This window comes from Rhea americana, unplaced genomic scaffold, assembly GCF_003343005.1.
Source record: "Rhea americana isolate MKP2758 unplaced genomic scaffold, rheAme1 scaffold_94, whole genome shotgun sequence".
NCBI lineage: Eukaryota > Metazoa > Chordata > Aves > Rheiformes > Rheidae > Rhea > Rhea americana.
The window spans coordinates 3,538,106-3,548,647 of NW_028187133.1; the positions used below are offsets into that span (position 1 = coordinate 3,538,106).

At 42.2% G+C, this 10,542-nt stretch overlaps 1 protein-coding gene across 1 annotated transcript; it reads left to right on the forward strand.

The window, feature by feature from the left end:
* The first annotated feature begins 1,621 nt into the window (after positions 1-1,621).
* On the forward strand, positions 1,622-10,230 carry LOC146584392 (glutathione S-transferase 3-like). Its single transcript, XM_085324902.1, is given in 8 exon segments — positions 1,622-1,733; positions 4,408-4,514; positions 4,960-5,011; positions 5,945-6,077; positions 6,744-6,885; positions 7,683-7,720; positions 7,722-7,803; positions 9,322-10,230. Coding segments are annotated over 7 exon segments (660 nt in total). The 5' UTR covers positions 1,622-1,733; positions 4,408-4,427; the 3' UTR covers positions 9,448-10,230.
* The last annotated feature ends 312 nt before the right edge of the window (positions 10,231-10,542 follow it).

The window sequence follows — 10,542 nt, forward strand, 5'->3', positions numbered from 1 at the left end:
TCTCCAGCAGCTCCATGTCTCTGTTGTAGAGGGGAGGCCCAGAACTGGACACAGGACTCGAGATGAGGCCTCCCCAGGGCTGAGGAGAGGGGTAGAATCAGCTCCCTCCACCTGCTGGCAACACTCTTCCCAGTGCACCCCAGGAGACCATTGGCCTTGGCCACATTGGTGGCTCATGGTCAACCTGTCATCCACCAGCACTCCCAGGGCCTTCTTCGCAGAGCTGCTCTCCAGCAGGTCAGCCCCCAGCCTGTAGTGGTGCACGGGTCACGTGGTTTGAGTCTGCATGTAATTTAAGCAGCATGTTGTGAGCTTTGTATACGCCTAGTAGATTATTAGTTCTTGGACGGAAGCTTCTCCGAAATTAAGAGAAACACTGGATTAAAAGAAAAGATGCATAACACCTTAGAAGAAGGACAGAAATGTTCGTATTGTCTTGCAAGTGTCATCTCTCCTCAACTTTCTCCCCCTGCTTTCACGGCAGTAGAAGCTGAAGACAACTGGTAACCAACATAGGTAGCCCTTTTACTATGTGTTTAAAGAGCCTTGAATTAATTGTGCAGCAAACGAACTAGATGTTGAGTATTTTTATGAAAAAATACATGAGAACTACAAGTAGATGATAGTTGTCTATACAATGAGGGCCTCAAGAATTCGCAGATGGAAGAAGAGAGGGAAGATAAACTGACAGAGACTAGCAGTGAGCGGAAGAACGTTAATGAAGGTTAAATGGGATTTGCTACCCCCCTTCCTCCCTCCCTCCCCCCCGCCCCAGTTCCAGGAAGCAACGGTGTAATGCAAAAAACGATCGATGTAAAGAAGTACTGTGCAARAAGGGATTTGCGAGCATCTGAGAGCGCCTCTTTCAGCCAGTGCCAGTTTTGCTCRTGCCGACGAAGGCCAGAAGCAAGCTCATAGTAAACGCAGCGCGGGGACTGGCATTCGCGGGGAAGCGCCGCCGCGGGCTGGAAAACAATGGCAGACTGCCACGTGCAGCGCCTCACTTGGATGTGTCTGCAGACTTGGAAGCTTGACTACCCTACGTTCTCCTACAAATGGACCTTGAGCTTGTTTGGAGGTTCTAGCAGGGGAGCGCAGCTACCGTATACCCTTGACCGATGAACGGTACCGTCTCTATCGGGGAAGGTCGTCCTCTTCGACCGAGCGCGCAGCTTCGGGAGGGACGCACATGGAGCGGTGAGGGAGGAAGGGGACACCCGCCTAGCCAGCCAGATCAGCCGAATCAACCCTGGCGATCAATGGGGTGACAGATGTCGCAGCCAGATCGCCCTCACATCCGAGGCTGCCTGCGGCCGCCGCGGTACTTAACGGCCACGGCAGCCTTCGCTTCTCAGCTTACGGTGACCTTCCTTCCGCTCAAAACCGGACCAGATTTGCGAGCAGACCCTCCTTCCCTGGCCAGCAAACRCAGTCCTTCCGAAATGTGTCAGGGCTACGAAAAATGGCGAGGGCCTTTTTTTGATATGCTTTTCGCCCAGCAGCSTTTGCGGAACATGCAGATTTGAGGCTCCCTATTGGCCGTCGCCCGCTCGTCGCCGCCTACCGCGCTGTGGGTGAGGGGCTGGGTCGCGGTGCTGTGGTGCTGCCGTTGGAGGTAGGTGGGCGCGCGCGCGCGCCGCGCTCCGTTGGTCCTCGCGCGCGGGCGACTGGGCTCGGCCCGGCCCGGCCCGGCTCGGCTCGACTCGACTCGACTCGACTCGACTCGACTCAGGGTAGGGGAAACGGGATGGTGCGTTGGGCGCTCGCCGCGGCTCGGCCGGGCCCGCGAAGCCTCTTCCCTTCTCCCTTCGCCGCTGGAGCTGTTTTTGGCGCACGGACAAGGGGCGGGAAGGCCGCGCTGGATTTGCTCGCTGATAAGAGCTGTTGGAAACGGTGTTACCGGCCGTGAGGCAAGAGCTTCTTATCTCGGGTCAAAGGATCAAAACCCCCGCAAAATGCGTACTTGAGCATTTCTGATCTCCTGTGTGACAGTTTGTCTTGGCTCTTTGCCTCCAGGCCCTCCCCCAGCGTGGTGATCCTCCCCTTAGTGACCTAGTCGTTTTCTGCATCGTACCTGTGGAGAAACTGTCACCGGTGGCAGTGGTTGGAGTTGGTCGCCCAGGAGGCTGTTAGCAGCCCTGTGTTCAGTAGGGGACTTTCCTTCCAAGTTGGTCTTGTGTGACTTTGAGCAGGAAGGAGCGGGTGGGGGCTGCTGGATGCACCAAGTGACAGCCAAGTCTTCACTGACCTGCTGGTGGTGCATACAGATAGCGCGAGAGCAATGGCTGCCTATATGGCTGTTAATGTTCCCTTTGCTGCAAGCTTGTCGTTTCCCTTTTTAGGCTAGTTGAGTTCATAAATCACTGATGGGATAAAAGGGGATGATACCACAGGTCAAATATAGTTTTGCCCTCCACCATGCAGGAAGAAGTYTGCCCCCTGCTTGATTCTGCTTAATAGTGTACCTATTGAAAACTCCAGTCAACTCTGATTTTGATCAGATTAGTTGAGAGCTGGGAGGAGAGAGAGAAAATAACCATTTTGGAGGGGAGCCTAACTAGCTTTAATTGCTACTTTCTCTCCTTCTGACRGAGAGAGTGGGGAAAAAGCTCCATCTTCCCTGTCCCTAAGATGCTGCCTTCCATCAGATTTCAGTTCACAGTTGGACTTCTTTCCTCTGTCAGTACTGCATGGCAGATGTAGTCTTAGAAACCAAAGAGCTACAGCTTGCTTCAAAGCTTGGTGATCCCCACATATTTAAAAGGCAAGCATCCATCAGGTCTTTACCTTCTGTTTGCTCTTTGCTGAATTGCTGTCTTCACTGTGGGCTTGGAAAACAGTGACTTGCTTATCTTCTATGAAGTGTGTGTTAGTCTGCCTTGCGTGTGTCTCGGAAAGGTGAAGTGAAGTATTGCGACTCTTCTGTCTCTTTCAGTTTTTTTAACTTTAGGTTAAAAACCACCGTGGACTCCCCCTTCCTGCCTTTGTGAATTTACCTGTATTACATGCAACTTGTGCTTTTAAAACATACTTTACATTGTTTCTTATTTTTACTATTTCATTTTGTTTTCTTCATGCAGCTTATGTAGTTCATTCTGATACCTTTTTCCATTTTTTTCCCTGCTTGCGCACTTTTTTTTGTTTATAAGTAGTGCAGATGCTACTTGGCAACGTTCATGTTCCCCGTGACCTAACTGAGAAGAAAGAGAGGCCTCTGAGCTGGCTAGAAGGGCTGACCAGCCTTGCTCATTTGGATTCTTGTGGTCAGCTGAAGTCTTTGTGTCTTTATTTTTGTGCCTGTTAACTAACAAGCAGATGCCTTGACTAGTGCTACTTCTGTGTTCAAGGTCTTTCAAAGGTCTTTTTTTTTCTTTCCCTCCCACTCTGCGTATGAAGGAACTCTTGCAAAATTGTGAACTGGAGGCTACTGTTCTAATGCCAGCAGTCCCTTTGCCAGGGTTAAATTCCAGGGTTGCCAGGGTTGATTAGAGGGACAAAGAATGTCCCTGCAGAGGAAAAACATTCTCAGTTGCAGTAAGGAGTTACTGCTAGGCAGTTCTGTATATAGTATCCCAGTATGATGAAATGTGATATTCTCTTGGCTTATGACTCTGCAATGGAATCCAACTCCTGCTGAGACCAAAACACTAGTCTATTTAAAAAAAGAAAAGATGCCTGGTTTATGAAGTCATTCAGGAACTAAAATTACTCTCTCAAAGCAGCATCATAGAATACTTATGTTTGGCAATAAAGATTCTTAATAGTCAGAAATGAGACCAGTAGGAGGGTAAATTGTACAACAACCTGGATCTTTGTATTTTAATGTCGATTCTTGCGGAAGAAATGGGCCATTCTTTTGAAGTTCTTGCTCATCTCCTATCACCTACCTATCTTAGATCACCAGAGCTAGAAAGACAAGCGAGGGCTTTTAAAAACATATTCCCGTACTTCATCTAAGTATGTGTGGAATTACTCTGGAGATACTTCTGGCATTTTTTTGATAAAAAAGACAATCAGACTTGAAAAATCTGTCTAGTCCCTTTTCCCTTCTTTGATTGAAACATGTTTTTAGCAGTGATTGTTACAGAAAATCTAGTACTAAGGCTTTCTTTTTCCTTCCCCCCTGAAGGATTTTAAGGATTTCTTTAGCGGTGACTTCATTTTCTCCGTTATATCCTACATAGCAACTTGATATTTGCTCTTCCTATGTTATGGGGGAAGGAAAAGAATTATGAAACACTGTTACTGTGATTTGACTGTGCAACAATGAAACCAAATCAGTKTGGACCAAAACTTTACTRAAATGTTTTGTCTAAAAGTAACTYAAATTTCTGTGAAYTACCATGTCAACTACTGTCAGATTTGTATAATTATTATTAAACTGTTATCTCCATATAYATATTTTAGGTGACAGAAAGTTTGAAGACATGGCTGGAAAACCTAAACTTTACTACTTTGACGGAAGAGGCAAAATGGAGGCAATTCGCTGGTTATTAGCTGCAGCTGGGGTTGAGGTTTGTTTTAGCATTTTTAATTTTAATCTGCAGGCTTGTCATTGAGACAGATCACTCAGGTTAGYAGCCAACAAAGTATTCAAGATAGCATAGTAAACAGTATTGCCTATCCCCTATTCAACGATTCAGTATTACTACTTTAGGTCAATGGTGTTAGATTRAATTGTCTGTCCAATACCAATTAAACTATTCTTGCCCCAGTTGTTATTGCCTTTTTTTGTTTGTTTTTTWCTGGACTTACTCGTAGCAGAGCTTCCAAATACAACAGACCAAGAGGTTTTGTCAGTGCTTCTGCCCCTTGTATGTTCTCCTTCAGAGCCATACCTGGAATGGAAGGAACCATGCTGTATATTCTCTTTCTTGTATGATGCTGAACAGGTTTGTCTATTTGTTTGAAATGTGACAAGATGCTCATTTCCTTCTCTTCCCTATTCTCTTCTGTCAGTTTGAAGAAGAGTTTCTGGAAACACGAGAACAGTATGAGAAGCTCCTGCAAGGTGAGTCCAGATTAAACCTCAAGAAAAGTGTGAGTAGGCTTTACTCTAGCCTCAGATAAGGTGTGTTTTGATACTGCATTTGGGAYTTTCAGAGCAGAGAGGGAAGTAAAACTGAGAACTGTGAATGGGACCAGTGGTTTGTTTAGGATTCCCGCCCCCCCCCCCAGCCCAACTGCGGACAGGCACAATTAAAGATTAAATACGTTTCCCAGGCTTTCTGGTTGTTCTTTCTCCCTTGTCTGCTGCTACCCCTCCTGCTGATGAAAAATCTGCTTAAGTGATTTAAGAACCAAGTTATATTTGAAATTCTTTCATCAGAATTCATCAGATTCCTCATGAATGAGGAAAGCGGTGTCATACAGATACCATATGAATTGTAATCCCTTCTATGCATCTCACCTGGTCCTGCATACTTGCTCTAGATTTCAACAACTTATAAAAGCTTATCCTAAAACTTCATTGAATGTCTTAATTTAGTTTTTGATACTTTTTGTAGGGAAACATTGGGGTATCTGACATGTGCTTCATGTGTGACTGTGTTTCAAACTGTAGAACAGAAATGTATTTTTATATATTTATTTAGAAATAGATATTCTTTATTTATATGCTTTAGAGTCGTTATTTCCACTGTATTTCAATATCTATATAAAAGTTTTTGTACACAGTCCAGACTGCAACTTACTGAACATTTTTTCTAATTGAGGTTGTTAATCCACAGTAATTCTACTCTGAAATTACAGTGGTGCAAAACAAACTATATTGATTGTTTGGATTTTTTTTTTTTTTAAAAAAAAAAAATCTTCCCCAGTGTAATGTAAGGACTGCTCACAGCAAATTCACCATAAAAGAAAATACCTTCTCCTGAAAGCAACAGAAAATCTGGTATGGAGTTAGTGGATCCTCTGCAATAACTTGTGAATTCCATTTCTTCAGAAGGAGCCCTGCTGTTTCAGCAAGTGCCCATGGTGGAGATTGATGGAATGAAGATGGTGCAGACTAGAGCCATCCTCAACTACATAGCAGCAAAGCACAACCTCTATGGGAAGGACCTGAAGGAGAGAGCCCTGTACTGTAACAGTACTATTCTTCTTGAATTTATTATAGTAGCTTAGATGCATTTAGAATTAGCTGTTAGCTAGCATGCCCAGGGAATCACTTGCATGCCTCAGTGACGCGCACAACTTCCAGTAAGAGTGACAGGCTACCACTGGATGCAAGGCAACTGATTTGTTCTAATTAGATAATTTTATGTAAAAATATTTGATGCAGTGGTTTGCAGTGCTCTAATAAAGCATCGGCCTGTAGTTTATTTGGCACCACTTGGACCTGAGCTGAAACCCTGAAGGTGGGATTCGTCTAGATGACTAAACTAGTTCAGGCTGAATCACCTTATGGTGCTATGTGTTTCTTTCTAGTGATTCTGAAGAGATCCGTATCAGTATTTGCTGTTTGAAGTTAGGCTTTTAATGCCTGTACAATCCTGTTTAGAATTAATCCTGGACAGTGGGCAAATGAAGCAACAGCAATGCTACAAGTATGAGTGAGACTGAGATTTTGTTTTTGGGAGTTTGTTTGTTTGTTTTACTTTTTAACTGGAAAAAATAATTCCTTGAGGGGAAAAATATTCAGCTTTTACTATCAAACACAAATCTGACTAAGAAAGTTCTTTGCCTTTGAAGATGCCTTCTTATTTAAGTTGGTGGTGTGTGTTTTGTTTGTTTGTTTATTTTAGAATTGATATGTATGTAGGAGGAACAGATGACCTTATGAGTTTTATGACGAGATACCCCTTCTTGTCAGCTGAAGAAAAAGAGAAGGAACATGCCAATATAATCCAAAAGGCCACAAGCAGGTATTTCCCAGTCTATGAAAAGGTATGTAGAAGCATTATTTCCTTCTATTGCTCTAGAAGGAGGACAGTGGGAATGCAGGATGTTTTRCCAAAAGCAAAGAAAACAGAAAAGAATCAGCGAAGTACTTTAACCCAGAATGTCATATTGTCACCAGGCTGGAGGGATAAGTGGAAGGTCAAAGCACTATGAGAGAAGAGGTGGTAGATTAAATGCAGAAATTCCTGAGTGAGATTCTATGGGCAGAGCAATATCAACATTCAGACTGAAAGATCCAAATATCCCTTTAGACTTAAAAGTTTGATCTAACAAGTACATGAATGCGCCTCTATAAAGTCTGTATGGTAACTTCCTGTCTTTTAAGAAAAAGAAAGTTGGATAACTTGCCATTGCAAAGTTATCACATTTTTAAATAAGCAAATTGTCATAAGTTTGACATCACTGGAGTTCTTGTGCATTTCCCTTGTGTCCTAGCCAAAAAGCTTTAGATTCATCACATCTCTTTTTACGTTATCCATTTTCCCATTGAAGGTGTAGYTGTGTATAGAAAATTCGGAATTTATTAGTCTGGAAAGGAAGAAAAGAAGAGAAAGTTCRTTACTGTGAGAATTTGTCATAAATATTCTATGAAGTGATCAGTGATTGCAGAAACTGAACCCACATCTCCAAGACTAATAATATGCCCAGYTGTATGAGAAAAAGGTCAGAAGAAGAGTAGGCACAGGAAGTATTGTGAAGGAAAGTGTACCCGAGCATTTTGAAAACATCATCCAGGGCTGACTCTGTCCAAATCTAGATGCTTTCATCTGTAACACTTGCAGGTTTTGAAAGATCATGGACAAGACTTTCTTGCTGGCAACGGCAGATGATCATCTTCTTGAAGCCATTTTAATGGTAGAAGAGAAGAAGTCAGATGTTCTCTCGGAGTTTCCTCGGTTACAGGTAGCTACACTAACACCACGCTTACGTGGCTGGAAACATGACCAACGGTCTTTCAAAGTCTGTCACAAGTGGACGATTCCATAAAACAAGAATGTTTGTCACTTCTTTCATTCTAGTCCTGCTCTGCTGCCATTAGGAAGTGCCCCTTTATAGGTGAAGATCTGGAGAGTGTATTCGTGTGTTCTTTTCTAGAATAATTCACRTATGGATCTGAAGAAATCCACCCTGYTGAGATTTTTATTTTTTCTATCTAATCACCAGTTCTGTGATGCCTTTCAGTGGAAAAYTATGGTTGAGATCACAAGATGTTTCACATGTGTACTTTATACAAATAACAACGGATAACTGTTTCCACTTCATCCAACATCAATCCAAGTTGGAAGAGGGCTGTTTTGTTACTTTTTAAAATCATGAGGTTGGAGTAAAGGGGAGAGAGCTTCCTCCRTGGCTAAAACTATATTTTGTGTCTTATTTCAACAAGCAATTTGTTAATGAATGTGTTAATGAAAAGCTCGTTAGGAAGACTGAAACGYGTGCAGGAGCATCATTTACAGAAATCACGAGGAGTCTGTTGTTACTGGGGAAACTTGTAATGATACCTCTCTAGAACTGCTTAGTAGTAGAGGAAATAATGCAGCTCTGGTCTTAGCAATAATCGCACTTTGGGGAAGAGATTCTCCTGCTATTGACCCATTCAACATTCTAAGGACAGAGAGTTCAGGACATGGATCCTTRGAAAGAGCATTAGCACCATGAAATACAGAAAGCTGTCAGCCCATTCTTCTTCCCTGGTGTTCTTGCCACAGGAGTGAAAGTGAAATTTTTCTGAAACATTCTGTGTAGGTGAGGATGCTAACGTAAACATTGTGTCCATAACATATGTCTTCTTTCCTTAGAAGTGTAAAGGGGGGGGATGAGGTGAGACCGTCTCCAAAATCATTTGGGTAAATGGTACAGACTCTTATCAACCAATGCTTTTTAAACGTGCAACACTTAGTTACACATATTTAGATGTAGTCTTTAGTTGTAACAGTGTTGTTAAGCTTCAGTATTTCCTGTTTCTTCCTCTGCTATCGCTTCAATCACTTATGGCAGTGCTAACATTTGAAGTATGTTCTTTCATAGCRTCCACACAGTTATCTTACTTTGAGTAAGCGCTCACCTGCGTGAACAGTGCAAATATTGCAGAGATGGTGTCTCTTCCAATGTGATTGCATTGACTTTTTCCTTTTTGTTCACTTTGAGAGCAATCCCCTTGTGCTTGACATTGTGTGAAGCCGGCGGAGGAGGTCATATCGCCAGCACAAAGATGCACAAGTTGAGGGAAAAAGTACCGCTATGTCAGTCTTGGACTGGTTCACACAAGCCTTAAGCATAAGACAGTCTTTGGGTTGTTTTGCAACTCAGTAGTGCCCTCTTCAGTTAAATCCTCTGCTTACACAAATCAGTCTAACTTTTGTTTTTTTTTCTTGTGTTGTGTTCCGATCTTTAAATACCATGTACTTGTTTACTTTTYAGGCATTTAAAGCAAATATAAGCAGCATCCCCACAATCAAGAAATTTCTTGAACCGGGAAGCCAGAGAAAACCTGTTCCTGATGATAAATATGTGGAGACTGTGCGAAGAGTTCTCCGGATGTACTGATATGAAAGCAAGTTAGCATGGCTATCTGAAACAACAATTCTGCTTGGTTTAAGAAAAATATCGTATTCTAAGTRTGTGATTAAACTCTGCAAGGAAGATATAGTAACATTCAAAAGGAGATTAAACTTATAGCATCTCATTTTCTCACACCAAATACAATATGCAAGTATTTTTCCTAACACTTTACTATTAGCCTGTTTTCCTAACACTTTACTATTAGCCTGTTTTCCTAACACTTTACTATTGGCCTATTTTTTCCTTCATTATTCCTGAGTGTTTCCTAGTAATTTGATGAATGAAATGGTAGCAAGTATACTGTCTTCCTTGAAACTTTCTGGAAGTGGGAGGAAAAGTGAAAGAGAAAAGTGTGAGTTGCTATCTAACAGCTTCAGCACGTTCTGGTAGATCTGAGGACTTTATTCTTAGATCCAGGTCAGATTACAACATAATGATGGGTGCTTTTTCAGGCCTTTACTGATTTCTTTTTTCCTTTCTGTTCCTTTCTGTTCCTTTCTGTTCCTTTCTTTTCTTTTTTGATATAACTGTTGGAAAATGAAGCAAATTGCTTTTAAAGAAAGTAGGAGGGAGATGGTTCTATTTCCTGGTCTGTTGGACATTAATATCTGAATGTCTGCCTGAAATGTCTGCATTGTGTCTTCATAACTAAGTTATTTCTTAATTCAGAAGAAGAAAATAYGAAATCTGACAAATATCATTGCTGTATAATGCTATAATCACTGTATTTAGAGGATTTTTTCTAATCAATAAACTTCTTATTCTCAAGTTGTCACGTTGTCTTCAAGTTATGAAGGAAAGCTGTAGCTTGCAAACTTCATTTTTACTTCTCCTAGAGGCTACTCTATGCTTGATATGAAGAGGGTTTTTTGTTAGCCTGCATGCTATGGGCCTATTCATGAAGTCATTTCATTATATTTAGAAACCAGAGAATAGAGATGTAAGGGGGCGATAGGAGTTATGCCAGGTTTGTGACTGTTTAGTGTCTAWTACTTGCCAAAATCAAAATATGCTCTTTCATTTTTTTAATCTATGGTCTCAAYAAATGACTTGACAAAGGAACTGCAAACATCTTGGGCA